This window comes from Molothrus ater, chromosome 19, assembly GCF_012460135.2.
Source record: "Molothrus ater isolate BHLD 08-10-18 breed brown headed cowbird chromosome 19, BPBGC_Mater_1.1, whole genome shotgun sequence".
Classification (NCBI taxonomy): Eukaryota; Metazoa; Chordata; class Aves; order Passeriformes; family Icteridae; genus Molothrus; species Molothrus ater.
The window spans coordinates 11,683,942-11,711,850 of record NC_050496.2 but is presented as its reverse complement, the minus strand read 5'-3'; the positions used below and the strand labels follow the sequence as shown (position 1 = coordinate 11,711,850).

Here is a 27,909-nt window from a genome sequence, read left to right as displayed (position 1 = left end):
ATGATGCAGGAGCTGGTGGCTGGCGTGGAGAAGATCAGCTTTGACTCGGAGGCTGATGTGGAGGAGCTCAGAGCTCGGTCCCTGCCCTTCCCAGGGGTGGACAGTAAGTTGGGGACAGGGCTGTGGTGTTTTTGGAGGGTGTTGGGGCTGCGGGAGCTTTTGGGGTTCTCCTTTTGCTGCCCTCCCACAACGCCTGGGTGGTTTTTGTCCAGGCTCTGGGCATTGCTCCCTCAGGGGTGCAGCTGGCAAAGCTCTTGGGGAGCTGCCAGGGTCCCCAATGTCCCTGTGGGGACAGCACTGGGGGTTGCAGGTGAAGCCCTCCCCACCCTGGGGCTGGGCAGTGGGACAGGCTGGCAGTGCCAGAGCTGTGCCAGGTGAGCAGGGACACTGGGGACAGGCTGGCAGTGCCAGGTGTGCAGGGACACTGGGGACAGGCTGGCAGTGCCAGGTGAGCGGGGACACTGGGGACAGGCTGGCAGTGCCAGGTGAGCGGGGACACTGGGGACAGGCTGGCAGTGCCAGGTGAGCAGAGACACTGGGGACAGGCTGGCAGTGCCAGAGCTGTGCCAGGTGAGCAGGGACACTGGGGACAGGCTGGCAGTGCCAGGGCTGTGCCAGGTGTGCAGGGACACCCCTGGGGCTGTGGGCGAGGCAGGGCTGGGACAATGGGACAGGCTGGCAGTGACAGAGCTGTCCCAGGTGTCCAGGGCCACCCCCGGCCCGGCAGGGCCAAGCCCGCCGTGTGCAAGCATTGGCTGCGAGGGCTCTGCAAGAGGGGCGACGGCTGCGACTTCCTGCACGACTACGATGCCACCAGGGTGCCCGAGTGCTATTTCTACTCCAGGTTCGGTAGGTGCGGGGCTGGGCATCCCGGGGAGCCCCTTCCCAGCCCTCGCTCGTCCCTCGGGGCTGGCCTGGAGCGAGCGGCTGATGCCACCTCCTGCCTGCGGGAAGAAGTGCCACTGTCACACAGCCAGGGTCACTGTCACACAGCCAGGGTCACTGTCCCCCCATCCCCTCCCAGCCGAACCGGGCTGTTCCAGGGCACCCCAATTCCTCTGATCCAGCCCATCCTGGCGGGATTCATTCCCTCTGCATTGTCGCGACTGTCGCACGCCTTGTTCCCGCAGGGGAGTGCAGCAACAAGGACTGTCCCTTCCTGCACGGGGGTGCCAGCACCGGGGGCTGTCCCTGGTACGACCGGGGCTTCTGCTGGCACGGTGAGCTGGGCCAGGGCAGGGCTGGGTGGGCAGGGGGTGCCCAGCGGGGATGGGACGGTGTGGTGGTGTTCACGGGGGTCTTAGGATGAGGGAAGAGATGAGGATCTGACTCCATGTTTCAGAAGGCTGATTTATTATTTTATGATATATATTATATTAAAACTATACTAAAGGAATAGAAGAAAGGATTTCATCAGAAGGCTGGCTAAGAATAGAAAAAGAAGAAATGCATAACAAAGGTTTGTGTGTCGGACAGAGAGTCCGAGCCAGCTGGGCTGTGATTGGCCATTAATTAGAAACAACCACATGAGCCCAATCCCAGATGCACCTGTTGCATTCCACAGCAGCAGATAACCATTGCTTACATTTTGTTCCTGAGGCCTCTCAGCTTCTCAGGAGAAAAAAATCCTAAGGAAAGGATTGTTTAGAAAATATCACAGCTACAGGGCAGGGATGGGGCTGGGGGTGCCCATGACCCAGGGAGGGTGGATTTGGGCTCAGGGCTGCAGGAAAAGCAGAGCTCTCACAATCTCGTGTCCCTGTGAGTGTCCCCTCTGCCTGGCAGGTCCCCTGTGCAAGTACAAGCACACGAGGAGGGTGATGTGTGCCAACTACCTGGTGGGCTTCTGCCCCGAGGGACCCAAGTGCAAATTCGTGCAGTACGTACTGGGGGGGCTTGGAATGTGGGTTGGGGGGGGCTAAAATCCCCTCTCTGAGGTGGCTGTGGCCATTGCAGGGTCAGGGACAAGGACACAAAGGGTCTGAATTAACCAAACCCCACGCCTGAGCTGTGCTGCTGACAGCAGGGGCAGAGGTGGGTGGGCAGGGGGAACAGCCCTGAGGGGCTGGGGGAGCCTCGGGGGGGTCTGTGGATGCCTCTGAGGGGCTGTGAGAGCCTCAGAGGGGTCTGGGGACAGCCCTGAGAGGCTGGGGGAGCTTCAGGAGTGGCTGGGAACAGCCCTGGTCCTCATGGATGTGCCTGTAGCAGCTCCAGGACATTCCTAAAGGGCTGTGGGAGCCTCAGGAGGGTCTGGGGACAGCCCTGGTCCCCATGGAGGTGCCCCTGAGGGGCTGGGGGAGCTTTAGGGGGCTTTGGGGACAGCCCTGGTCCCCATGGAGGGGCCTATACCAACTCCAGGATATCCCTGAAGGGCTGTGGGAGCCTCAGGAGGGTCTGGGGACAGCCCTGGTCCCCATGGAGGGGCCTATACCAACTCCAGGATATCCCTGAAGGGCTGTGGGAGCCTCAGGAGGGTCTGGGAACAGCCCTGGTCCCCATGGATGTGCCCGTAGCAGTTCCAGGATATCCCTGAGGGGCTGGGGGAGCCTCAGGAGGGGCTGGGGACACCCCAAGCAGTAACTGCCTGTCCTCTGTGTCCCCTCCAGCCTCAAGGCCGGGCTGATGACGAGCAGCACAGACCCATCCAAGGTGAAGCTGCTGTCCCTGTGCCCACGGGGGTGATGCCCCAGCTGCCCCCCAGCTCCTGTGGGGTAGCAGATGCCAAGTGCCCCCCTGCCCCCTTTCCCCCAGGGAGCTGGATGCCCGTGGGGGCTGGTACAGAGGGATCTGGCTGCTGCAGAAGACAGGGGAGGTGAGCACGTGCCAGCCAAGGAGGCAGCAGCATGTGGCACCCAGCGCCTGTGGGACACCAGTGGCTGCCCCCCGAGCCCTCAGAGCCTGCTGGAAGGAGGCACCTGCTCCAAGGTGAGAGATTTTGGGGAATGGGAGGGCTGGGAGCAGTGGTTTCACCTTGGGGGGAGGATGAGGGGCAGCAGGTGCTGTGGGGATTCTCAGAGTGCTCCCAAACAGCCTCTGTGACTGGAAATGTGTCTTTTCCTTGTGGCATTTGGAGCTGGGGTGGGAACCAGCAGGGGAAGGGATTTCGGAGGTAAGAACCCTGGGAACAACAAATCCCTCTGGCTCAGAGGTTTGGTGTAGTTGGAACTCTTGGGGTGCTGTTTCCATGATCCCATTCCTTTGGAAATGGGGTCAAAATGACTGTGTGGGAACGTGGCAGGGGCTGATCCAGCACAAACCCTTTCCCTGTGCCCCCAGAGAGGATCAGCCACTCCCTGTGCCAGCCAGAGCAGGAGGACTCAGCTGGAAATGCTGCTGGGAAAGTGACTCCAGTGCTCCACACAGCTCAGGAGAGGAGGAGGAGAAGGACACACACCATGGACACGGCACCAGGGCAGCTGCTGGGCAAGGACAGCCAGCAGGGTTTGCCCAGCACCAGCTCACAGCTGGCACAGAAATCACTGCATGCAATGGAAATCAGGGCCTGGCACAGCTGGCTGAGGGCAGGCAGGGCAGCAGCAGCATTGCCAAGGAGTGAAGGGGTGCAGGACTGGCTGGGGCCAGGATCCTGAGCACAGGGAGGTGTGGGGATGTGCTCATCCCTTGGGAAGGGGGCACAAAGCACCACGTTTGAGATCACAACCCAAGCAGGAAAGGAAAAGCCACACAGGTTTTTATTGCTGGTGAGAGTTTTTGGTGCAGCACCTCTGTCACTGCACTCTGCAGAATAAAGAGCTCAGACTTTTAATTCTTGCCTCTTTTTTTTTTTTTGCTCTTCATGCCTGGAACATGAGCAACCCTTTCCCAGACATGTCTGGGAATGGCAGGCTCCAACTAGCACTCCTGACTGCCCTGGTTTGCCCTTTGGGCACAACAGCTCATCCCATGGAGGTTTCTTCCCCAGAATTGGGGTGTTGTGGTCTGAGCTGCTGCTCCAGTGCCTTCACACAGGTCCTGGCCAGTCCCACCAGCACAAACTGGGAGAGTACAAACTGGGCTGGGCCAGGCACAGCTCTGAATTTAAAGGGAACGGTTCTTGGGGTTGGAGTGCACTCAGCTACAGCAGAATTGTCAAATAATCTCTAATGACAGCTCAGGACAAGGTGCTGTCCCCTGTGCCAAGCAAGGGATCTGGGACTCTGCAGCCTCCAGGAGCTCTCCTGCCCCCATAGATCTCTCAGGTGCCTCCACAGCTTTCTCATTTCACTACTAAAGCTGCCTGAGCACGGAGGGGTGAGCAGGGCTGTCCCTGTCACCTCTGTGCCACACAAGCCGACCTGCAAAGCAGCTCCTCCTCCGCTCCAGCCCCAGCCAGGCCCCTGCTGCTGGGAATTCCTGCTGGGATCCTGCTCCTGGCAGCTCTGCTGCCTCTCCAGGAGCTGGGGCTGTTCCCTGCCTGCTGCTCCAGCTCCTTCAGTGGTATTTTCGCCAGCGGTGCCGCTCTGGAAGAACAGGGAGGGAAAAATTCCGAGGTCAGCTCAGGGATCTGTTTGAGGACTCCAGCCCAAGTGCAGCTTCTCTGTTTCTGTGCTGCCAGGGGGAGCCACCCAAACACCAGCAAACCCCTTGTCATCTGTCAGGAAATGCAGCTCCTGCTGGAGCTTCTCCTCCCTCTGCCCCGTGTGGGCTTTTCCAAGTGCTCCTGACAATCCTGGTGCTCTCCAGGGAGAAGCTGTGAGTCAGCAACTGCTATCAGCACTTTTATTAAGCAAATTAATTCCTCTGCCCACCTAGAGAATGCTGCTCTCTGAGCTCTGGTATTAAATGGGGAGTGTTTAAATAATTATTTCAATTATTCCAGAGCTTTAATTAGCAGGGATGCTAAACAGACTTTCCAAGTGTTGCAAAAGGAAGAATTCCTGAGATAGGAAGCCTTACTGAAGTGCTGATAGTTCCAGCCATAGCTGAGCAGGCAGTACCCAGCCAGGAGCATGGAGATTCCAGCAGGTCCCCCCTGCTTCACGTGGATGTACTTGGCACAATAACTGCCCCAGGCTGTTGGGAGAGAAAGGAGAGGGATAAATCATGGGCTGCTCTTGGGAATTCACTGCTTCCCTGCAACTTTACAGAGCCAAAATGTTGGGGGTGTTTGTTGATTCCCACTGCCAGAGGGCACGGATTGATGGGATGATGGATGGGAAGGAATTGTTCCTTTTGTGAGGGGGGTGAGGCCCTGGCACAGGGTGCCCAGAGCAGCTGTGGCTGCCCCTGGATCCCTGGCAGCACCCAAGGCCAGGCTGGATGGGGTTTGGAGCCACCTGGGACAGTGGAAGGCAGGGAATGGCTCTGGATCATCTCTATGGTCCCTCCCAGACCCTTCCACCACTCCATGATTTGTGCTTTGTAAAGATCCAGGCTGGCTCCTTGGCCCAGCAGAGTCAGTCAGGGAAGTGGGATGGATCAGCCCCAGAAGCCAGGAATTCTCACCTCTCTGCACGGCTCCCAGCAGCCCCTGGGCAGAGAAGCTGCAGGTGCTGGCCCAGGTGTGCAGCTCGCCCAGCCTCACCTCCATCAGGGGCCTCTCGGACAGGGGACCTGCAGGGTGACACAGCCTGGTCACAGCCTTGAGGGCTCTGTGCTGCCAGGGCAGCTGGGATGGGATGGGATGGGATGGGATGGGATGGGATGGGATGGGAGGTGCAATCTGGGCTGGGAAAAGGAGAGGGAATCACCTCTCCCACAGAGATTGGGCTCTGTCCAGCCAAGACTCCATGAACACATCACCCATTGGCTTTGCAGGCTGGAGGAGGCCCAGTTAAAGCTCCTTGGATTCTCCTGGATCCTTCCCTGGGCAAGCCCAGCATTCCCTGCCCCTCCTCTCCCGTTCCCTACTCCTCCTTTCCCACTCCCTGCCCCTCGTCTCCCATTCCCTCTGCCATTCCAGCACATCCCAGCAGGGAGATTTTTATTACCTTGCTGCCCCTGTGCCAAGCCACCCCTGGGTGTCTCCACCGTGATCCTCACATCCTCGTGGAAACGCTTCCCTGGAAAAATCCTCAGCCCTCCCGACTCGGGATACAATTCTGGAAACCACTCCAAGCCCTTGGCTGAGCAGAGGGGCTGGGTTTGGGGCGTGTGGGGCAGAGCCAGCCCCGGGCTGGGCTGGGTTTGGGGCGTGAGGGGCAGAGCCAGCCCCGGGCTGGGCTGGGTTTGGGGCGTGAGGGGCAGAGCCAGCCCCGAGCTGGGCTGGGTTTGGGGCAGTGCCAGCCCCGGGGCTGTGCCCGGGCTCAGGACAGGTTGAGTTTGGGGTGTGAGGGGCAGTGCCAGCCCCGGGGCTGTGCCCGGGCTCGGGAAGGGCTGGGTTTGCAGAGGCAGCCCCGGGGCTGTGCCCGGGCTCGGGACGGGCTGGGTTTGCAGTGCCAGCCCCGGGGCTGTGCCCGGGCTCGGGACGGGCTCGGTTTGCAGTGCCAGCCCCGGGGCTGTGCTCACGGTGGCCTCGGGCTCTGCCTCCCCCCGCAGCCCCGGCAGGCTGAGCTCGTTCCTGGCTGTCCCCCGGCCGTGAGCTCCGATGGGCTCCGCCGCTGCCAGCTGGAGGCTCCGGGGGTGCAGAGCACACACGGGGGGTTCAGATCCCACCCCAGCTTCCATCTGCACCCGCTCCCCTCCTGCCCGGGATTTGTCTCTTCCCTTCTTCTGGACGAGGTCACCGGGGCTGTTGCTGCTCGCCGCGGGCTCTCGAAGTGTCTTTGTCGCCTTTAAGCTGCTTTTTCCTCCCTTGGAGCTCGCAGTCCCGCTCCCCGCGGCTCCCTGGCTCGGCGGCTCCTTGCTCCGGGATTTTGGGGCAGATTTGCGGAGAACGGGGCCGGGCTCCGTCCGTTCCCCGCGGCTCCGCGGCTCCTTCTCCCGGACCACCCTGGCTCGGTGCTTCTCTATCACCACCTTCACCCCCTCCCGCAGCCTCTGGGGCACATCCTCCACCTCCTCGGGGTGCAGGTCCAGGCTCCGGGCCACGTCCTGCACCGCGCCGGGGCCGCTACCGGAGGCGGCAGGGCCGGTACCGGGGGCCGGGCGGGGAAGCGGCGCTGGGCTGGGCTCCGGGGCGCTGCCGGTGGCGGCGGAGGGCTGGGGGTTGGATCCCGGCGCCGATCCCGGTGCGCTGGCGGGGCTCGGGCGGGCCCCTGAGCCTCGGGCACTGCTCGGGGCGGGCCGCGCGGTGCTGCCGGGGCTCGCTGCCGGTGCTGCCGGTGCTGCCGGCGCGGCCTTGCAGTGCGGGAGGTGCGCGCGGAGCCGCTTGAAGGGCCGCCCGCAGTGCGGGCACAGCTCCGTCCCCGCCGCCATCACCGGTACCGGAACCGCCCCGGTGACGTCACAATGTCCGCCCTCGCGGCGCGCTGTGACGTCACAATGTCCCGGCCCGCCCCGCCCCGGCGCACGCCGTGACGTCACGGGGGCGAGGCGGCGGAAGCGGCGGAAGCGGCGGTCGGGGCCGGGCAGGGCCGCGCTGCCGCCCCTCAGCGCGGCCTCCGCTCCTCGGCGCGGCCTCCCCCGCTCCGCGCGGCCCCTCCGCCCGCCCCGCCGCGCTCCCGCCCGCCATGAGCTGCCGGCAGCCGCTGCCGAGCGAGCGGGGAGCGAGACAGAGGTGGGTGAGGGCGGCGAGGCCTGAGGGGGGCAAGGAGGGGCCGCGCTGAGGGGAAGGGGAGAGCGGGCCCCGAGCGCTGGGAGGGTTCAGTGGGGGTGAGGGGAGGCGGGGGGCGCTCCGGAGGGTGAGGGGATGCGGGGGAGGGAGCTGAGGGATCGTGGAGCGGGTGGGAGCTGAGGGGGATTGTGGAGTCGGGAATGGGGTGGAAGGGACCCCAAAGCCTGTCCCATGCTTCCACTGCCACGGGATGCGAGGGAGGAAGCTGAGGGATCGTGGAGGCCGGGAATGGGGTAGAAGGGACCCCAAAGCCCGTCCTGTGCCACCCCTACCACGGGATGTGGGGAGGAAGCTGAGGGATCCTGGAGCGGGTGGGAGCTGGGAGGTTGTTGTGGGGGATCGTGGAGTCGGGGAATGGCGTGGAAGGGACCCCAAAGCCCGTCCCGTGCCCCCCCTACCACGGGCACGGACACCCAGGGTGCCCCAAGCCCCGTCCAGGCTGCCGAGGTCACTGCAGAGGTTGGGGAAAGGAAGGAGCCCGAGGCTCCGGAGGAGAATCCCTTCCCCAGAGTGTTCCCAGACAGACGGACAGCGTTCAGTGCCTGCCATCCCAAGGATGGGGAGCAGGGAGGCAGCTCCGGGCTGTAGGCGTGGGCCAGAGCCTGCTGCACAGAAAGGAGCCGCTTATAAATACCTATAAATACCTCCCTCGAGTGTGTTTTGACTCATCCGAGCACGGGTTAATTTTAGGCACACCAAAACGGCTCCATCCCGTGTTTTTTTGGATCCTGGCTGACTCGTCGTGTTTGTAGGGTGGGGAGGAGTCGTTTGATGTTTGTGTGGGAATTCTGGGAGGCTGCTGGGGCGCAGCTGCTGTGTTGGTGGCACCGAATCACCAATCGTGGGCTGGGAGTGACCTTCAGTCCCATCCAGTGCCACCTCCCACTGCCCCAGGCCGTCCCAACTCCTGTCCAGTCCAGGTGGTTGAGGTGTTCCCCTTATCTCCTGGAATCTGGGAATATCAGCACTGCCCCCACCCCACTGTCCTCCTCCAAACTCTGCTCTGCCTCGATGCCTGCAAAGATCTGGATAAAAATTGGGTTAAAACCTGCACCCACCGTGCCAGATAGTGCAAGGTGCCGTGAGAGGGTGGCAGATACATCAGAGACAGGGAAGAGTTTGTTTTCCACAAGATGTTTCCTGACAAAACCTCATTTCCACCTGGGAAATGGGGTTGTTTTGGAATGTGACTCCAAACACCGTCAGAGGGGAGAGGCTAAGGAGTCCTCGTGGGCTGGTGAGAGCAGGTTAATAATTGGAGATGTGGCCAGTGCCACTCGTCCCAGGGCTGTCCCCAGCCTGTCAGGTGTCACTCTGAGCCCAGGGATTATTTTTACCTCTGCAGGGCTGGCAGTTGTTAAATGAGTTTATTTCGAGGGATGGTTTTAATCCAGTCCCTTCAACTGATGGGAAACATCTTGTGAGGAGCAGGATCCTTTTCTCTGGGGAATGGGAGAGCCCAGAGCACCTCAGGGGGCTGGGGACACCCTGCATTCATTTATCAGGTGTCCCTGCCCTTTTTGGGTCCATGAGCTGATGATTTCTGCTCCCCTGCAGGAAGAGGAGGAGGAATGGCAATGAAGAGGATGGTCACGTTCCCCAGAGCAAACGTAGCACCAGGAACTCTGTCCTGCAGGACTCATGGGACACTGAGGTGAGAGCCCTCCCAGCCAGACCCAGGCTGCATTCCATATCTGTGCTTTTATTTTCAGTTTTGTTTCGTAGCTTTGCGTTTGAGGTGGTGAGGTTTGAATTGGTGACATCAGAGATTGAAATCAGTTTGGAAATCAGCACTTCCAATGAGCCTGGTTATGCCTGGCCTGAATATTTCTGGGAAGAAATTTCAAATCCTGCCTTGCAGCACCCAGGGAAAGAATTTCCAGGTTGTTGGGTTTGGTTTGGGCTGAGCTGTGCCCAGAGCTGAGGGGATGCTGGGGGTGGATGTGACCCTGTGCTCACTCTGCCTGACCATCAGCTTTGCCTTGCCTCACAGAGAGGTGATTATTTGTGGGAGAAAGACAAAACACATTCCAGGCAGGCCTTATCTGATGTGCAAAAAATGTTCTGATAGAGCTGCTCAGTGTAAGCAAGACAATCTCAAAACTCATTGGGTTTTTTTCTCATATTTTCCTCTTTTTTTTTTTTTTTTTTTCTGGGTGTGGGATAAACTCTCTTGTTGTCTTACCCCTCACCAGCCAGGTGTTCTCTCAGTGCAATTTGAGATTGTTTTTCTTTTTTAAAAAAATAAAAATTGCTGATTTCCCAACTGCTGCCAGATTTTCTGAGATGTCACCTGGGTGAATCACCTGAAAATTCACTGTGAGCCACGTCCTTGTGTTGTAAAACATTCATGGAAAAAGGGTGCAGAGTGCAGGCTCCCTCTCTGAAGTTAATGAAATTAATTTCTTTGAATGTTTTGGAAATATCCTCAGTTTTTTAGAACCTCCTCACTTTGAAGGTGGATTGGAATGAGCAATTACAGTCTGAATTATTACAGAATTAACTCAATTATTCAACTGTTAATTGTACTTTGCAGAAAACATTTAGTTGCTGTGTAACTTGGAGCTCTTTTACAATCTGGAAATGGATATTTCTACATTCCTATTGTGAGGGAAACTCTCTGTTAACCTGGACAAGTAGATGATGTGCCAGGAATGCTGGAAATGCCCTAAGAGCTGCTGTCCATCCCAAAGGAATCCCCTGGGGTGAAAGCTGCTGTGTTTACAGGAGGGAAACTTTGCATTTTGGGCATCGCTGGGTTCAGCAGCCTGGTTTGTGCCACCTGACCCTGAATCATTGTCCCACAGGTCAGAGCCCTCCGTGTGTGTAGGGTAGTTAAAGCTAAAGCAGCTTTGTGGCAGGAGGAGCACGGATTTAGTGTGGAACAAGGGATTGCAGTAGGACTAATGAAATTAAGGAGATCAGGAAAACCCCCCCATGGTGAGTGGCAGAAGCAGCACCTTTGCTTGGAGTGTGCACACCTGGTGCTGGGGCAGAGCCACAGGGCTGGCAGGGGCCACACACGAGGGGTGACAGCAGCCCTGGCCTGGCTCCTGCCAGGGAACAGCACAGGCAAGGTCACAGCTCAGCCTAACACAGACTCTGCTTCTTGCATGCACTTGCCTGGCAAAGTCTGGTTTTAACCCATTAAACCCTGGTGTGATGTGGAATCTCACATCACTGCTGAGGAATGTGGGCACAGCTTCTCAAACAGCACAGAACAGAATTCCCAATGTCTTCTCCTGATGAATGGAGCTTTTTTTTTTTTGCTTTTTGTTTTTTTGGCTTGTTTTCTTGTCAGATCCCTCAACTGAGCATGCCCAGAATTTCAAGCCAGGAGATGAAATCTGTGTTATTCCAACATTTGGTTAAGGACTTCCTGTGCCCAAGGGAGGAATCCTTGTGCTCATTGTGCACTTGGTGCTGCTTGGAAAGTCTCAGCCAGTTTGCAGCACTTGCATTTATTTCCCTGACCCTTTGCTGTGTGCAAAGACACCTCTGGCTGGTTAAAACTCCCCCCTGGATTTGGGATATTGCCTGGAAAGGGGGAGTGGGAGCAATCTGTGACTTCCAAGAGCACAGGAGAGCTGCTTTTCATTGCAGGGCGTTGCAAACCTGCTTTTTGTGAGACATTACCCAAAGTCCTGATTCCCCTGGGCTGTTTTGGTTCAAACTGACTGTTCCCTCTTCCAGAGCGAGGCCTCTTTGAGAACACAGCCTCAGGATGGCAGTCAGGCAGTGGTTTAAACCTGATGGCAGCCAGGCAGTGGTTTAAACCTGATGGCAGTCAGGCAGTGGTTTAAACCTGATGGCAGTCAGGCAGTGGTTTTTGCCAGGATCTCTTCCCATTGGTTTTGTCTTGCATGTTTTGCTGTGGAGAATGAGGTGAAGGGAGGTTTTTCTTTAGTGGCAGTTCTGTGATGTTACCCCTCAGTCCCTGACTTTGCTCATCCAAATCACATCCAATTCCAAAGGATTTGCTGTTTTCTCCCTCTGGATTGTCCACTCACCCAGGACAGGCAGCACTTCCAGCTTTGACAGGATGGAAACAGATTCTCTTTAATCTACAGCAGCACAGAACAGAATTCCCAGTGTTTTCTCCTGATGAATGGAGCTTTTTGGGCTGCTGCTTTTTGGGCACTTGCTGTAAGGATGTGCCACTCCTGGTGCTCCTGGAGCAGCCACTCACAGGTGACAGCCACCCTGAGGGTGACAGAAACCTCTGTCCTGGGCTCAGTCCATGGCCAGGCACAGCCACAGGGCTGCAGCTCCAGCCAGGGTTAAACATTAGCAAGGCAGAGCCTTTGCCACTGAATTTCCCTTCCTGTTCAGCCTGTCCTCCCTTTTCCAGGAGCTCAGCTGTGTTGTTTGCCCTGCATTTGGTCAGAAATCCTTTGCTTGTCCCCAGATCAAGCCAGGAGAGGTTGCAGTGGATCCTCCAAGGGCAATGCTGGGGTTGCAGTGGATCCTCTAAGGGCAGTGCTGAGGTTGCAGTGGATCCTCCAAGGGCAGTGCTGAGGTTGCAGTGGATCCTGCAAGGGCAGTGCTGGGGTTGCAATGGATCCTCCAAGGGCAGTGCTGAGGTTGCAGTGGATCCTCCAAGGGCAGTGCTGGGGTTGCAGTGGATCCTCCAAGGGCAATCCTGAGGTTGCAATGGATCCTGCAAGTGCAGTGCTGGGGTTGCAGTGGATCCTGCAAGGGCAGTGCTGGGGTTGCAGTGGATCCTGCAAGGGCAGTGCTGGGGTTGCAGTGGATCCTCCAAGGGCAGTGCTGGGGTTGCAGTGGATCCTCCAAGGGCAATGCTGAGGTTGCAATGGATCCTCCAAGGGCAGTGCTGGGGTTGCAGTGGATCCTCCAAGGGCAGTGCTGGGGTTGCAGTGGATCCTCCAAGGGCAGTGCTGGGGTTGCAGTGGATCCTCCAAGGGCAGTGCTGGGGTTGCAGTGGATCCTGCAAGGGCAGTGCTGGGGTTGCAGTGGATCCTGCAAGGGAAATGCTGGGGTTGCAGTGGATCCTGCAAGGGCAGTGCTGGGGTTGCAGTGGATCCTCCAAAGGCAGTGCTGGGGTTGCAGTGGATCCTCCAAGGGAAATGCTGGGGTTGCAGTTGATCCTGCAAGGGCAGTGCTGGGGTTGCAGTGGATCCTGCAAGGGCAGTGCTGGGGTTGCAGTGGATCCTCCAAGGGCAGTGCTGGGGTTGCAGTGGATCCTCCAAGGGCAGTGCTGGGGTTGCAGTGGATCCTCCAAGGGCAGTGCTGGGGTTGCAGTGGATCCTGCAAGGGCAGTGCTGGGGTTGCAGTGGATCCTGCAAGGGAAATGCTGGGGTTGCAGTGGATCCTGCAAGGGCAGTGCTGGGGTTGCAGTGGATCCTGCAAGGGCAGTGCTGGGGTTGCAGTGGATCCTCCAAGGGAAATGCTGGGGTTGCAATGAATCCTGCAAGGGCAGTGCTGGGGTTGCAGTGGATCCTCCAAGGGAAATGCTGGGGTTGCAGTGGATCCTCCAAGGGCAGTGCTGAGGTTCCCAGCTGAGCTCTGCAGCCTGGGGAATCAGCAGTGCAAACCCTTTGCTCTGGTTTTCCCAGGGAAGGAAGCGAGTCTGAGTGTTCTGGCTGACCCTTTCCTTCCTGAACAACTTCTGCAAACCTGAATTTCTCACAGCTCCTCTCTGTTCTGGGCAGGATTGAAACACTGCTGGGTTCTTGGCACAGATCAAATCAAAGTTCTTGTCCCCCACTATCCAGGGAAGGGCTGCTCTTCAGTTCTGACTAAAACCAGGTCGTGGCTCTGTTAAACTCCTCTTGGAAGGCATTGAGAGCAGCAGGGCTTGAGTGGCTCTTTCTCCAGTTCCTGTCCCGAGGGATTGTCCCAGATCTGCACATTTAACAGGACGTTTGTTTGTTTTAAAACTTGAAGTGTGATGTTAAGGGTAAATGAGCCCAGTAAACCTTGAAGATGCCCTTCTGATAGCTAAACTATTCATAAATATCACTGGGCTGCTTTCCTTTGGCCCTGTAAAGCTTTGTTGATGCCTGTCTTGCTGACTTGATGGCTTTAAGGATTCTTTTCTTGTCTGATTGTAGTCCAAATGCCTTACAGAATGTGCACCACAGCCTGGGGACATGGTAGGTGTTCCATGTGAGGTGGGCAGTGATGAAGGGGTGCCAGTGAACCTTTGCCTTGGAGAACTGGAAATAAAGGGGGTCTGACAAAGGCCATCTGTCACCAGGCTGAGGTGTCAGAAGCACGTCCCAGGACACGCTGCCAGCTTTGAGATGCACAGAACACTCACTACTAACAGCTGGAAAATGTTTGTTGAGATGTGAGCAGCCAGCCAGGCCAGGTTCTCATTTGGATTTTTACCTTGATTTGCAGAAGGTGGCTGTAACGAAGCTCACTAAGGAGCGCAGACTAAAAGGAAACAAAGTGTCCTGTGCGGTGGGTTTGTCTCCGAGGCTGCTGGGCCCCCTCAGCATCGCGTGTGACTCTTTGTGCTGCTCTGCCACAGCAGCTGCGCTGCCCAGCACCACCCCCAGCTCCTCCCTGTGCTGCCGGGCTCTCTCCCTCTCCAGATGGAGGCAGAGGAGCTGCTTGCCCGTGGTTCCAGCTGTGCTCCCTGGGCAATGACCCCGCTGGGTGTTTTTGTCCCCTCGCAGCCCGGGGCCCTTGGCTTGGCTTGCTGCGCTCCCACAGAGCTGAAGCGTTTTTGGTGCTTAGCAAAACAAAGGAATTTGTCAGGGTTGGATGGTCAGGATCGATGGTGGATCAGAGGGGAGGGAGGGTTGTGTTCCACCCAAACATCCACAGTGCCTCCCTGGGCACTGCACACTGCTGGGTGTGTGATTTACAGACACAGACACACAGACACACAGACACACACACACACTCTGCTGGGAGTGTGATTTACACAGACACAGACACACAGACACACAGACACACAGACACACATACACACACACACACACTGCTGGGTGTGTGATTTACACACACACACACACACACACACACACACTCTGCTGGGTGTGTGATTTACACACACACACACACACACACACACACACTCTGCTGGGTGTGTGATTTACACAGACACAGACACACAGACACACACACACTGCTGGGTGTGTGATTTACACAGACACAGACACACAGACACACACACACTGCTGGGTGTGTGATTTACACACACACACACACACACACACTGCTGGGAGTGTGATTTACACAGACACAGACACACACACACACACACACTGCTGGGTGTGTGATTTACACACACACACACACACACACACACACACACTGCTGGGAGTGTGATTTACACACACACACACACACACACACACACTGCTGGGAGTGTGATTTACACACACACACACACACACACACACACTGCTGGGAGTGTGATTTACACACACACACACACTGCTGGGAGTGTGATTTACACACACACACACACTGCTGGGAGTGTGATTTACACACACACACACACACACACACACACTGCTGGGAGTGTGATTTACACACACACACACACACACACACACACTGCTGGGAGTGTGATTTACACACACACACACACACTGCTGGGAGTGTGATTTACACACACACACACACTGCTGGGAGTGTGATTTACACAGACACACACACTGCTGGGTGTGTGATTTACACACACACACACACACACACACACACACACTGCTGGGAGTGTGATTTACACACACACACTGCTGGGAGTGTGATTTACACAGACACACACACTGCTGGGTGTGTGATTTACACAGACACACAGACACACAGACACACACACACACTCTGCTGGGTGTGTGATTTACACACACACACTGCTGGGTGTGTGATTTACTGCACACACACTGCTGGGTGCAGTTTGTACCATTCCTGATTTACACACACACACTGCTGGGTGCAGCTTGCACCATTCCTGATTTACTCCAGGTGAAGCCCTTCTGGAAGTGGTGCTGACTGGTAAATCCCTGAGGATTTAATGAAATTTGTCCTCTTCTGATGTGGCCACAAAGCTGTTACTTCTGTGGCTTAATCCTTACAAAAATATTGATTTTTTTTTAGCTGCTGTCACTTGCTCTGCTTTTATGAATCATTTATGGGGTGGCAGAGTAGCCACTTGCTGATTGACTCACCCAAATATTTGCAGGTCCTGACCAGCAGATCAGACAAACTAAAACTGGAACTAATGGAACCTTTCCTTAGCAGCCCTTAAAATGGTGTTTTATGTCTTTGAATCCCTTATGATGATGGCAAATGCTCTTCCAGCCATTCCCATGAAATGTGGTTGTCCTAAATGCTGGCAAATGAGCCCTGGCCTCTTATCCCAGTCAAATGCTGAGTTCTTTTCCCTGCATGAGCAATTCCTCAGTGCCTGTTGCCCTTTCACTGTCATGTCAAGTAAATTGGTGTGGAATTGCTATGGAACAGTTCCAGTTATCACTGCCATGGGGTGCTTCACTGGGAGAGGAGTACTTGATGGTAGGGTGTTCAAAGAACTTACAGTGGGTCTGGTGTGCGTTTGTTTCTCACAGCCTCTTGCTTTGGACGCTTCAGATCTCACTTTAGGATTGCCTTGTAGGAAAGTGCTTTGCATGGTGCTCCCTCAAACCTGTGCTAGAGCAGAAGTGCCAGCGCTGCCCTGCCTGCACTGACACTGCAGCTCCCTGGGAATGTTCTTTATTTTCCAATTCTTGGATCACCCCAGCAAACTTCACTAGTGCAAACGTGGGCTTGGGGGCAGAGCTGAGGGGTTTCACTGGGGAGGATTGAAACCCAACACCTTGGATGTCCCTGAACCCTGGGTGAAGGCTTGTCCCTTCAGCTCTGGGACACTGGCGTGGCCAACAACAACCTCTTTGTGCCAAGGGGGATTTCATCAGTCCATCGGGCTGGAAATGTGGAAGGGGGAGGGATTTATCCTAAAGCTTTGCTTCTGTGGGGTGAGGAAGAAGTGTCTGATGTTGCTGTTCACCCTCTGTGTGTCCCAGTCCTCCAGCAGTGACAGTGGCAGCAGCAGCAGCAGCAGCTGTAGCAGCAGCAGCATCAACAGCCCCGACAGAGCCGAGTCCAGCCTCAACCCCAGGATTGCAGGATCCAGCCCTGTCTCCTCCCAGCCCTTCCACGAGCAGTCTGCACTAAGCCAAGGTCCTTACTTCCACATCAACCAGATCCTGAAGGAAGCCCACTTCCACAGCCTACAGAGCCGGGGACGCCTCCCTACATGATGACCCAGCAGCTCCCTGCCTTCTGTGAAGGGACAGCACTGTGTAGATTTGATATTTCAACTTCAAAGTTTGTTAAAATGGAATTGCACAAAATGGCCTGTTGCCTTTTCAGTCTATATTTGAAATAACAGGTTAACAGGAGATTGTTTACTTGTGGTTTGCTGCACTATTGCAATGCAAAAGGGGCTTTGAAGCAATTTTTATAGGATTCTTTTTGGGGTGGTTCTAAAGTACGTGGCAAGAGGAGACTGAGGAGTCCACATGTGTGTTATAGGATTGCAAACTGTCCAATTCCAATCGACTGCCTAATCTGTTTGTTAGCAAGTTGTTGCTTTCTGTAAAGTTCTCTTAAGCGTTCCTCTTCAGTTTTATAAGTCTTTTTTTAATTTCAATAAACTAGTTACAAAATGATTTGGCAACATAATTTTTTGAGCATTTAGAGTTAGTGAGAATAGGAGCAGTGAGTGCAGGTGCTTAGGCCTGTGAGCTCCTACCCCGTTCAGGGTGATGAGGCTTCTCTCATGAGCTTCACTGCTGCAGGACTGCAAGGGAAATGTGAAATTAGAGCAGGACAGGTCGGGCAGGTGCTGCAGGGGCCTCTCAGAGCAGGGTGGTGGTGCCTGGAGGACACAGGCGTCTTACCCTGCTCCAGCGCCCCTTCCCAGCTGTGAAATGTTTTGTTTTCTGTTAGTGTCTAGGTTGTTTTGGCTTTTTGTTTTTTTCCCTTTAATTTGACTTTAACAATGTGAGGATAGGAGGTGAAAGAGCAGCTCCACCTCTGTTGCAGCAGCCAGGGGACAAGGACAATCCAAGCTGTGCCTGCTTCCCGTGCCACGCCCTGCTCTGAGGATGGGAAGTGTCACCGAGGGGACAGACAGACAGACACATCTCAGTGAAGACAAACAGCCAGAGCATTTTATTGGTTGCTGCCTCACTTGGTCATGCCCGAGAGCCAGCCCAGCTTGAAGAGGGACGGGGCCGCCGCGTCCTCGTCGTCGGTGAGGAGCTGCCGGAACAGCGCGCCCGGCCGAGCCTCGTCCTCCCTGGGCAGCACAGCAGCTGCAGCCTGGCCCTGTGGGAACACAAAAGTGACTCTGACTCCCACAGCACCCCCGGGGCTCCCTCTGTGCCCTCAGCAGCACAGGGCACACAGCCAGAGCGGTGTCACTGCTGGGGGAGTGACAGACGCACAGCGCACTGCTGGGAGCAACAGGCACTCAATGCTCGTAAAACCCCGAGGAACACTCAGCAAAACCCTCTGAGCAAGGGATCACAGCGTGGTAGAAGCACAGCTGGTGCTCTTGCAAGAGCTGTTCTTGGAGAACTTCAGATTTTAACCTCTCCAGAAGAGTTTTAGCATTGAAGGAGGAGCAAGCATCTGTCAGGGATCCTGGCAAGTGTGGCTAGCACAGGACACGGGTGTGCTGAGCACAGCACAGAGCTGAGGGGACTGACACAACGAGCCAGACATCACTGCACACTTCTATGCTCTAATCCAGCTGAGCTGTGAGAGGTAAGGAATACCTTTGCTGGGAAGTTTTGGGCTTTTAAACACCCATTCTGCTGGGTCTGGTCCTTAAGGGCTGCGAGAACTGGAGAAGCAGAGTTGCAAATTGAACATCATCTCAAATGACACTGGTCAAAAACCAGGCCTTGACCTCTTGGTCTTGGCTCTTGTCAACTCAACAACTTGTCCCAGTTGCCAAGACCACCAGGGACAGATTGGGCTGGTAATAAGTAAAGGAAACATTAATTGCTGCTTCCCACAGCAGTGAGGTGTTCCTTGGCTCTCACCCAGCACACAGAGCTCCATCTAAGCAGATGTTTTAAACTGGGGGAAATGGAGCAACAGAAAGATTGGCTGCTACAGCTGAGCACCAGGGGAGCAGCAGCAGGACACTCCTCACACAGCTGGGGTACCTGGCCAGGCCTCCTCGGGGTTACAGGGCAGCATCCCACTGCAAAGGAGTTCAAGCATTAGCTGCTGTCCTGCAGCCTTTCCTGCAGCCCTCTTTCATGAGCTTTGATGCATTGCCCTCATCCATGTCAGCCCTCACTGCCTCTGCAGTGGTTTTTGCCTGCCACAGAGCAGTGGCCCCAAAACCACAGGGGCAAAGGGTGGGTGGGGTTTTGGAGGCTCCTGCAGGAATCCACCCCATCCCCTGCTGTGCTGCCATAATGATTCCTTTTACTGAAAATAAAAATCAGGTGAAATCATTTTTGGCTACTTTCTTCTTTGCCCATAAACTCCAGTGTCAGGGGGACAATGAATAGTGGGAAAATATTCCTGTTTTTACAGCTCAGTTCAAACACCAACCTGGACTCTTTCTGTGCTCCTGGCAGTGGACTTGCTCTTCCGTGAGCTCGACATGCTCAGTGGCAGGAGTCCAAACCTTAAGAGATGGAAGAAAGAAAGGTGGGAAGCAGCAATTCCACAGCAGCTTCCCAGAGGCAGGAGGATGCCTGAAGAGCTGGGTGCCTCACCTGATCTGGCTGGATGCTAAGGGCAGGATGTTGTGGAGCTCCTGCGAGCTCAGAGCGCCGCCCCTGCTCGTGTACTGGTTCTCTGTCCCAGTCAGCAGCCCAAAGAGAACCTGCAAGGCACAGGAGAGACTTGGATTTGGGAAGGAGAAGCTCGAAGGCACCAGGATTTGGGGAAGAGGAGCTGGAAGGCACCGGGATTTGGGGAAGAGGACCAGGATTTGGGGAAGAGGAGCTGGAAGGCACCAGGATTTGGGGAAGAGGAGCTGGAAGGCACCAGGAGCTGTTTGGATCGGGGGTTCCTGCAGAGCTGACCCCACAGAACGTGGTAAATCCACTGGCACACCATCAGCACTGAGTGTGAACAGGAAGTGCCTCCCTCCCTCCTCTTAACTCTGGTGTTTAATCATTCCCACAGCTGAGTCCCAGACCTGTTTCAGCACTACTTAACCCAATTAGTGTTGCACAGGCTCCAGTGAATCCTGTTAGATAAAGCTCAGGCAGCCCCAGAGCAGGGCTGTGCAGCCGGCTCAGCCAGCTCCTCTTATCTTCAGCTGGCACTGAGCACTCTTCCCCTTTCCAGGCAGTGCCAGTGCTTATCTGGAGGCACTGAGCATTCAAGAGCAGCCCAGCTGCCCTGCTGAAGGCCTTGTGAGGGTCCCTGCTGCTCCAGCCCTGCTCCCTACCGAGGTTCTCTGCACCAGGCGGTTCAGGTTGCTGTTCAGGTGTGGGGTGAAGACATCCAGGTCAAAGGGGTCGATGTGTCCCTCCAGGAAGTCGATGACCTTCTCAATCCTGCAGGCAGAGCAGAGAGCTCCTGTCAGGGGTGACATCCTGGTGATGCCAGCTCTGAAGCAGCCAGGGATTTCCTGTCTGGGGTGACTGAGCACAACAGGAATTACTCAGCACAACAGCAGCTGCCCCAAGGCTTTCCAGCTCTTACACAACCCCAGCAGCAGGAACTGCTGCCCATGGTGCTCCCCAAGGGCTTTAACTCTTGGCTGGAAACTCAACTGCTCTGTCCAGGGGCACCCTCTGAGGGTATCCTATGGACGCAAGGAGGGGAACCAGCCCCAGACCCCCAGCCCTCCTCTGGTTTGAGGATGAGCTCAGTGTTTGTGCAGTGCCAGAGTTTGGAGCTTGCACTGGTTCAGGGCCCCCCAAAGCCCTGCTGGAGGATGTGAGCCCCAGAATGTGCCATACCCGGAGTCCTGCTTGATCCTGCTGGGTTTTGTGTCCTCACTCTTGGCTGTCAGGATGATGCTGAGGTACCTCAGGTCGTAGAGTAACTGCAGGGCTCTGCTCTGGGTCAGGGGGAAGCTGTCTGGCCTCTGCAAACAGGACAGGCAGGAATGGGGCTCCTCCCTGGCACAGGGCAGGCTGCCCAAGGGCCAACATTCAACAACACCAAGGCACAACAAGAGTGTGAAATCTGGTGTCTGCCTCAGCTGAGGGGGAGGCAGGGTGAGTATAAGGGTGTTCCCTTTCCAGCTGTCAGGACAGGCATTGTAATGCTGTTTTTCTGTTCCAGGAGCTGGATGTGCCCCTGCATTCCCAGCCACCTTCTCCCTCCCATCCCACACCCAGGTACCTTCTCCTGCTTCTGCTCCACCAGCTTCCCATAGGCAGCCAGCACCTCTGCCATGCAGCTCCTGAGCAGCTCCTGCAGGGTCACCTTGGGCAGGGTGTGCCCACCAACCCTGTTCACCTCCTGGCACAGGCTGAACAGCAGGCACTGCACGTGCCACGAGGGCTGGGCAGCAGAACAGAGTTTATTTGCAGCTGCTCTGTAAACTCCATTCCCCTCCACATCCCTTCAGCTGGCTGCTGGGAGTGCCCCACTTCCACAGCAGCCACAAAGCTCTGCCCCACAGCTTGGCTTGGCCATCTCACGGGGTCTGAGCTACTGACACCTCAGATTTTGGGTTACAGCAGCTCCCAAAGCCCCCAGAAGATTTTACCAGACACTGGGTGCAGTGAGAAAAGAATTCCCTGTTAATCTTGTGTCAGCACAGACCCTGCTCTGCCCACCCACTCCCTGGGGCTGTTCCTCCCTCACCTCCTGGGCCTCCTGCATTCTCACCCAGCTGCTTTTCCCCTCACATAACAGAATTCACTGGATAAGGCTCATGCATTTCCCTGTCCAGCCCCTCCCGTGCTGTGCAAACACAGAACTCACTCCAGGCCTGGCCCTCCTCCCCGTCACCTGCTCTGTCCCTGTGAGGTCCTTCCTGTGCCACCACCACACCCTTGGGAAGCCACACGCCTCAGTTCCCTCAGGATTCCACAGTCCCACTGCTGCAGCCCTGTCCTTCAATGCATCCAACTCCCATGGAACCTCTCTCCTGGGACCTCTGTGTTTAAACCAGGACTAAGTCCTCCTCTGGCTCAGTTTTACAGGATCTGGGCCAACCTTCCTCACAAACAGCAACAATGACCCATTTCCTTCCTCTGGCCTCTGTCCTCATGAGGTGAGTGTCTCAAAGAGCACCACAGAGTGTTTGTCCCCTGCTGGTGACCCCAAACACCCTCCCCAGCAGCTCAGCCAGGGGTTCTGGAGCCAGTGCTGGGCTCCTCCCACAGGCTGCTCCCCGTACCTGCACAGGCAGCCGGATCTTGGAGGTCACACTGCTCCCAGACTCGGTCTCCTCCTGGATTTCAATCTCGTCCCAGTTGGTGGCCGTGGCCAGCACAGAGCCAGCTGTGTCGAGCAGCAACGTGTGGGTGAAGCACTGAACCAGACCCTGGAGCACGACAATGAAAGCCCTGATCACAGGACACTTCTAACAGGGCCAAGAGCAGCCAGCCCTCCCTGCCCGTGACCTGCTGCACCCCTGCAGCTCCCAGAGTGACCCTCATGGACACCAAGGCCCTGGAGCCACCCCTGTGACCGGGCAGCAGCACAGGGAGCTCTGGGCAGCCCCAGTGACCAAACCCTCCCCAAAAACCACCTCTGAGGAGGGAAACTGCTCCTTACTTTGCTGACAGCCGAGCTCCAGAGCTGATAAGCCACCAGGCTCTGCTGCAGGAGCTCTGCCTTCACCCCCTGCCACTTGGCCAGCTCGGGGGACACTTCCTGGGCCTTGCCCTTGCCCAGTTTCTTGGCAGAGCGCGGCTCCTTGGGCTCGGCGCCGCCCGCCCGGCCCAGCACGCAGCGCTGCAGGTGAGGGCACAGCTCGGGCAGGGCCTGGCACAGCCTGGCCATGAAGAGCACAGCGTTGAGCCTGGCATCCCCAGGGGGGTCCAGCTGGCTCTGGGCACTCTGGAGCTGCTCCTGGACGCAGCCCAGGAGGTGCTGGACGCAGGCGATGCAGCGGTCACGGAGCAGCCCCTGCACGGTGCCGGCGTCGGCGAAGCGGTCGAAGGCGGAGCGCGGTGGCTCCTTGGGGACAGAGTCGTCCCCAGGGAGGTAGGACAGGACATCCTCCAGCCTGGCCTTCAGCTTGGAGTCCAGCGTGGAGCAGAAGCTCTGCACGCACGGAGTGAGCGCCTGTGCCCTCATGGCCAGCCCGCTCCTGGCGAAGGGCCCGCGCTGCCCCACGCTGACCCACGCCGCGTCCCCGGGCAGGTCCCCGGGGCTCTCCGACCACAGGAACAGGGCCACGTTGTGCTCCAGCTGCATCTGCTTGCTCAGGGCACCGCTGCCACCTTTCACTTCCAGCTCCTGCAAGGCTGCAGCCAGCAGCTGCTTGGAGCTGTCTGAAATGGAGTCGAAGCCTTCTTTGGTCAGAGTCTGCAACAGAACCAGGAGAAAAAACCGATTTCAATGTGCCACTACAACCCAGCCTCAGTGCACTGTGAGCTGGGTGAGACAACACCTGGGGGTGCAGAGCAAGGCTCCCCAGGGCACAGCACCCACCTGCAGCCTGTCCAGGAAGAGCTGCTGCAGCAGCTCCTCCCAAAAGGACACAGGCCTGCCCAGCAGGCGCCGGCACACGGCCTCCCAGTTGTGGCTGCTGGACTCGCTGGACAGCAGCTCCCACACGGCATCACGGATCCCTGCCAGCCCCTTCATGCTCTTCACGTACACCAGCAGCGTCCTGACCCCTGTCCTGATGTCTTCACTGCACCTGGAGGCAAAGTTTCACCCCTGTGAGGGGGGTGAGGCCTGGCACAGGCAGCTGGATGTGCTGTGCTGCCTCTGGCTGCTTCAATCAGGCTGAAGGATGAGGAGGGTGAGGGGATGAGGAGGAAGGCAGCCAGGCTGGGATTGCCCTGTCCCACTCACATGTTGATCCACTGCTGCAGGGTCTCCCTGAGGTACTCCTGGCTGATGGGGTGTGCCAGGGTCCGCAGGGCTGGCTGGAATTCCACCACGGACTCGGGCAGGTACTTGAACCACCTGCTCAGCTTCAGATCCTCCTCCAGCACCCCTCCTCTCCCTGCAAGCACAGCCAGGGCTCAGCACGGGGCGCCCAGCACGGGGCACCCTCCTGCCCGCACACCTGGGCAGGTGCAGGCCTCACCTGCGGGGTTCTGGCCTGTGCTGCTCTCCAGGGTGGAGAAGAGCAACCCACAGGGCAGGGCTGGCTCCGGGGCCGCCCCCTCGGGCACGGTGTAGAACAGAGCGTGGGCCTGGCACAGCGTGGTGGTGAGCAGCTCCATCAGGGAACACACCTGAGCTTTGATACCTGCGCCTGCAGAGAGGTGACTCTGAGCCAGGGCAGCCCCTCAGCACAGGCCAGTGGCACCGTGGGCCCTTCCAGGGAAAGGCTGGAGGGCAAAGGACTCAGCCTCATGCCCCACCTGCTTCCCCATTACAGCTCAGCTTGGCCTAAGCCCCTGAGAACTGGTAACTTTTGTGCTGTTTTGCAGTGTCTCTGTCACCATGAGGTTTATGGGAATCTCCCCTCTTCCCACTCGCCATCTTCCCAATTTATGGGAATCTCCCATCTTCCCATTCACCATCTTCCCAATTTATGGGAGTCTCCCATCTTCCCAATTTATGGGAATCTCCCCTCTTCCCACTCGCCATCTTCCCAATTTATGGGAATCTCCCATCTTCCTATTTATGAGAATCTCCCCTCTTCCCATTCACCATCTTCCCAATTTATGGGAGTCCCCCATCTTCCCAATTTATGGGAGTCCCCCATCTTCCCACTCACCATCTTCTCAATTTATGGAATCTCCCATCTTCCCATTCACCATCTTCTCAATTTATGGAATCTCCCATCTTCCCATTCACCATCTTCCCAATTTATGGGAATCTCCCATCTTCCCAATTTATGGGAATCTCCCATCTTCCCACTCACCATCTTCTCAATTTATGGCAATCTCCCCTCTTCCCATTTATAGGAATCTCCCCTCTTCCCATTCACCATCTTCCCAATTTATGGCAATCTCCCCTCTTCCCATTCACCATCTTTCCCAATTTCTGGGAGTCTCCCATCTTCCCAGTTTCTGGGAGTGTCCCCTCCCTGCTGCGGGGCAGGCTCCCCCCGTGGCACTGACCGTGGTGGGGCTGGTTGAGCAGCTGCTGGATGGCCATTTTCCTGGCCAGCAGGAAGTCAGCCAGGGCCTGCCGTGGGGAGCTGTCCTCCAGCAGCATGATGGCACACAGGGCTTCTGCCACCGCCTGCTCCGAGCCCGTGGGGCAGCGCAGCAGGGCCTTGCTCTCCTGCAGGATGGTGGATCTGCCACAGGAACCAGCTGGGAGTCACTGCCTGAGCCACACCAGGGCTGGGCTCGTGTGCTGCCTGCCAAAGTGGGACTCTTCCCACTGGAATCTGGGTGTTACAGGACTGGCGAGATGGTTTATGTGCCAGGCTCATGGAATGGTTCAGGTTGGAAAGGAGCTCCCTAAATCCCTGTCAGTCCTGTCCCGTTACCTGACAGAGCCCCCGGGATGTGCTGCTGGCCATGGGAGATTCCCTCACATCCCTCTGTCCCTGCCTGCCAGCTTTCCAGGGCACTGTGCTCCCAGCCTGGCACCTGCCCGGGGCTCTCCTGTGGGATCCACGTGCAGCTGCCTCAGGCAGAGCCTCCTGGCACAGGTGAAGAATTATTTTCCCCCCATTGCTGCAGCTGATTTCTGTCCTGCCTTCCCTGGGCTGAGCAAGTCCCACTGACAGGGAGTGTTTGGGCTGGGAGGGAACTTCAGCATTCAGCACTTCCCAATCCCTAAACCAGGCAAGTCTCATCCACCATCCCACCAGGATGGGCCACTGGGACATTTCCAGGGATGGGACGGCCAAAACTTCTCTGGGTAACCTGAGCCAGAGCCTCATCCCCAAACTTCTCTGTGTAACCTGTGCCAGGGCTTCACCCCTTCTTCACCCAGCCCTTCCCAATCCTAAACCAGGCAAGTCTCATCCACCATCCCACCAGGATGGGCCACTGGGACATTTCCAGGGATGGGACGGCCAAAACTTCTCTGGGTAACCTGAGCCAGAACCTCATCCCCTCTTCGTCCAGCACTTCCCAATCCCTAAAGCAGCCTGCTCTGAGTCTCATCTGCCTTCCAGGACGGGGCACTGGGAGGATGGGACAGCAAAAACATCTCTGTGGAACCTGAGAAGGGGGCTCTGCCAGGGCTTTACCCCCTCCTCACCCAACCCTTCCCAATCCCTAAACCAGCCTGCTCTGAGTCTCATCCACCATCCCACCAGGACGGGGCACTGGGACACTTCCAGGGACGGGACAGCCAGAACATCTCTGTGGAACCTGAGAAGGAGGCTCTGCCAGGGCTTTACCCCCTCCTCACCCAGCCCTGCGGTGCCCGTGCCCGGCTCACCTGAGGTGGCTGGCAGCCGCCACCTGCCGCAGCAGGATGGGGAAGCGGGCGAGGACGGCGCTGGAGCGGGCTCGGGGCGTGTCGAGCTGCAGCTGGCGGCGCAGGTGAGCCCCGAGCAGGTGGAGCCGGGCCGCGGGCAGGTACCGGCCCCCCTCCACCGCCCCCCAAACCTGCTCGGGAACCTCCAGCAGCAGCTTCAGCTGAGCTGCTGCCCCATAGAAACTCTGGTGAGCCGGTGGGCGAACCTGGAGAGGGAACACGGGGGGATGAGGGGATAGACAGGGGATAAAGAGGGACTACAATATGGGATGAGTGGAGAGAAGAAGGTGGGACAGGGGTGAGAGTGAGAGAAGGGGCCAGGCAGGAGTGCGGGGAAAAGAGTGGCTCCATGGGGGAAAGAGGGGATGGAGGAATGGACAGGAGGATAAAAAAGGGGCAAGAATAGGGGATGGGTGGAGAAGAGAAGGTGGGAAAGGGGTGAGAGCAGGAAAAAGGGCCCAGGCAGGAGTGGGGGGGGAAAGAGTGGGTCCAAGAGGGAAAGAAGGAATGGGGGAATAGACAGGGGGATAAAAAAGGGGCAAGAATGGGGGGTGAGTGGAGAGAAGAAGGGATGCAGGATGAGAGGAAGGTGGGAAAGGGGCCAGGCAGGGAGATGGACTGGGGGCAAAAGAACGGCTCCAAGGGGGAAAGAGGCCCCGAGGGGTTCCGTGGCCGCCCCGCTGCCCCTCACCGTGCCGGCGGGGCCGGGCCGGGCGGTGCCGCCGCGCTGCAGCCCCCTCACGGCGCCCAGCAGGCGCTCGGCGCTCCGCCGCATCTCGGCGATGGTGTCGGCCGCCTCGATGAGGTCGCGGTAGCGCTCGCCCACCATCTGCCGCAGCTCCTCCCGCTTCTGCTCGATGCCGGCTCGCAGCCGCCGCTCCACCGCCCGCAGCTCGGCCGCCGTGTGCGCCTCGAACAGCGCCTCGGCCTCGGCCATCGCCGCCACGACACCGGCACCAGCACTCACCGGCGGGGCCGCCGCCGCCATCTTGGGCACCGGAAGGGGACGGCGCTTCCGGGCGTCACTGCGGGGCTGTGCCGCCATCTTTGTGCCGGGCACGCGGGAGTGTTGCCACGGCAGCACCGCCATCTTTATGCCGGGCACGCACAGCCGCACCCGGGTGCCGTTACCGTGGCAGCCCCGCCATCTTTATGCCGGGCACAGCCGCACCTGGCTGTGTTGCCACGGCAGCACTGCCATCTTTGTGCCGGGCACATCCAGGCCTGGGTGCCGACGGCAGCGCCGCCATCTTTGTGCCGGGCACAGCCGCACCCCGGTGCCGTTTCCATGGCAGCGCCGCCGCCATCTTTGTGCCGGGCACAGCCGCACCCCGGTGTCGTTGCCATGGCAGCGCCGCCGCCATCTTTGTACCGGGCACAGCCGCGTTGCCACAGCGACGCGGCCAGAGGGGAGCAAACGCCGCTTTGTTTATTTTATTTATAGTTTGTTTATTTATTTTATCGCGTTTTCTTTTTCTTCCCCGTTTCCCGGGAAACGGGTCGGGCTCCGCGGCCTGCGGGTGCCGCTGTCCCTCCACACACCCCGGGATGTTTCGCCCTCAGGGCACTTTGGGTTGCTTGGTTCGAACCGGGCTGGGGGTGTTTGCCCATCCTTCCCTTCCAAAAACACCGCTCTGAGCAGCGGGATATTCCCCCAAAATCCATCCAGGATGGGGTGGAATGGGATTGAGCTTTAAGGTTCCTTCCAGCCCTGAAGGGAAAGGCAGATCCAGAGCCAGGCAGGATCCAGCTCTGCGGGAGAT

The 27,909-nt window shown here is 57.5% G+C and overlaps 4 protein-coding genes across 8 annotated transcripts; 2 read left to right on the top strand and 2 right to left on the bottom strand.

The window, feature by feature from the left end:
• LOC118693947 (cleavage and polyadenylation specificity factor subunit 4) lies at positions 1-2,682 on the top strand. The gene is made up of 5 exons (XM_036394843.1): positions 1-103; positions 700-849; positions 1,131-1,220; positions 1,786-1,879; positions 2,607-2,682. The coding sequence occupies exons 1-5, from the start codon at positions 1-3 to the stop codon at positions 2,680-2,682; spliced, it is 513 nt and encodes a 170-aa protein (XP_036250736.1).
• Positions 2,683-3,674: 992 nt separating this feature from the next.
• On the bottom strand, positions 3,675-7,296 carry LOC118693946 (mucin-1). The gene is made up of 4 exons (XM_054516900.1): positions 5,931-7,296; positions 5,446-5,553; positions 4,897-5,013; positions 3,675-4,460 (listed from the first exon to the last, which is right to left on the bottom strand). The coding sequence occupies exons 1-4, from the start codon at positions 7,294-7,296 to the stop codon at positions 4,432-4,434; spliced, it is 1,620 nt and encodes a 539-aa protein (XP_054372875.1). The 3' UTR covers positions 3,675-4,431.
• A 127-nt stretch (positions 7,297-7,423) lies between these two features.
• Positions 7,424-17,304, top strand: FAM104A (family with sequence similarity 104 member A). 2 transcript variants are annotated; one of them, XM_036394526.2, is made up of 4 exons: positions 7,424-7,597; positions 9,212-9,308; positions 14,021-14,083; positions 16,657-17,304. In XM_036394526.2, exons 1-4 carry the CDS (start codon positions 7,551-7,553, stop codon positions 16,891-16,893), a joined length of 444 nt encoding a protein of 147 aa, XP_036250419.1. In that variant the 5' UTR covers positions 7,424-7,550; the 3' UTR covers positions 16,894-17,304. The 2 variants fall into 2 exon arrangements, with proteins under 2 accessions (XP_036250419.1, XP_036250420.1); XM_036394527.2 differs by lacking the exon at positions 14,021-14,083 and having other exon boundaries at positions 7,428-7,597.
• A 482-nt stretch (positions 17,305-17,786) lies between these two features.
• On the bottom strand, positions 17,787-27,191 carry COG1 (component of oligomeric golgi complex 1). Of its 4 annotated transcripts, none has more exons than XR_008508719.1 (15): positions 26,838-27,125; positions 26,108-26,352; positions 24,826-25,007; positions 23,841-24,011; positions 23,603-23,756; positions 23,234-23,444; positions 22,352-23,107; positions 21,972-22,118; positions 20,966-21,127; positions 20,578-20,705; positions 20,061-20,169; positions 19,378-19,487; positions 19,211-19,286; positions 18,814-19,084; positions 17,787-17,965 (listed from the first exon to the last, which is right to left on the bottom strand). XR_008508719.1 is itself a non-coding variant. In XM_036394524.2 (15 exons), exons 1-14 carry the CDS (start codon positions 27,081-27,083, stop codon positions 18,834-18,836), a joined length of 2,715 nt encoding a protein of 904 aa, XP_036250417.1. In that variant the 5' UTR covers positions 27,084-27,125; the 3' UTR covers positions 17,787-17,965; positions 18,814-18,833. The 4 variants fall into 4 exon arrangements, 3 of the variants coding, with proteins under 3 accessions (XP_036250417.1, XP_036250416.2, XP_054372837.1); XM_036394524.2 differs by having other exon boundaries at positions 18,814-18,851; XM_036394523.2 differs by lacking the exon at positions 18,814-19,084 and having other exon boundaries at positions 26,838-27,191.
• Between the last annotated feature and the right edge of the window lie 718 nt (positions 27,192-27,909).

Bases quoted from the DNA above. Each gene is read 5' to 3' on its own strand.
- LOC118693947 (XM_036394843.1), top strand. From the start codon at position 1: ATGATGCAGGAGCTGGTGGCTGGCGTGGAGAAGATCAGCTTTGACTCG. The intron at 104-699 runs GTAAGTTGGGGA...GAGCTGTCCCAG, and splicing joins GCCCTTCCCAGGGGTGGACA to GTGTCCAGGGCCACCCCCGG. The intron at 1,221-1,785 runs GTGAGCTGGGCC...TCTGCCTGGCAG, and splicing joins CCGGGGCTTCTGCTGGCACG to GTCCCCTGTGCAAGTACAAG.
- LOC118693946 (XM_054516900.1), bottom strand. From the start codon at position 7,296: ATGGCGGCGGGGACGGAGCTGTGCCCGCACTGCGGGCGGCCCTTCAAG. The intron at 5,554-5,930 runs GTAATAAAAATC...GTCACCCTGCAG, and splicing joins CTTGGCACAGGGGCAGCAAG to GTCCCCTGTCCGAGAGGCCC. The intron at 4,461-4,896 runs GTAAGGCTTCCT...CTGTTCTTCCAG, and splicing joins CTGGAACTATCAGCACTTCA to AGCGGCACCGCTGGCGAAAA.
- FAM104A (XM_036394526.2), top strand. From the start codon at position 7,551: ATGAGCTGCCGGCAGCCGCTGCCGAGCGAGCGGGGAGCGAGACAGAG. The intron at 9,309-14,020 runs GTGAGAGCCCTC...CTTGATTTGCAG, and splicing joins AGGACTCATGGGACACTGAG to AAGGTGGCTGTAACGAAGCT. The intron at 14,084-16,656 runs GTGGGTTTGTCT...TGTGTGTCCCAG, and splicing joins GAAACAAAGTGTCCTGTGCG to TCCTCCAGCAGTGACAGTGG.
- COG1 (XM_036394523.2), bottom strand. From the start codon at position 27,191: ATGGCGGCACAGCCCCGCAGTGACGCCCGGAAGCGCCGTCCCCTTCCG. The intron at 23,108-23,233 runs GTGGGTGCTGTG...GTTCTGTTGCAG, and splicing joins TCTTCCTGGACAGGCTGCAG to ACTCTGACCAAAGAAGGCTT. The intron at 21,128-21,971 runs GTACGGGGAGCA...TCTGCTGCCCAG, and splicing joins AGATCCGGCTGCCTGTGCAG to CCCTCGTGGCACGTGCAGTG.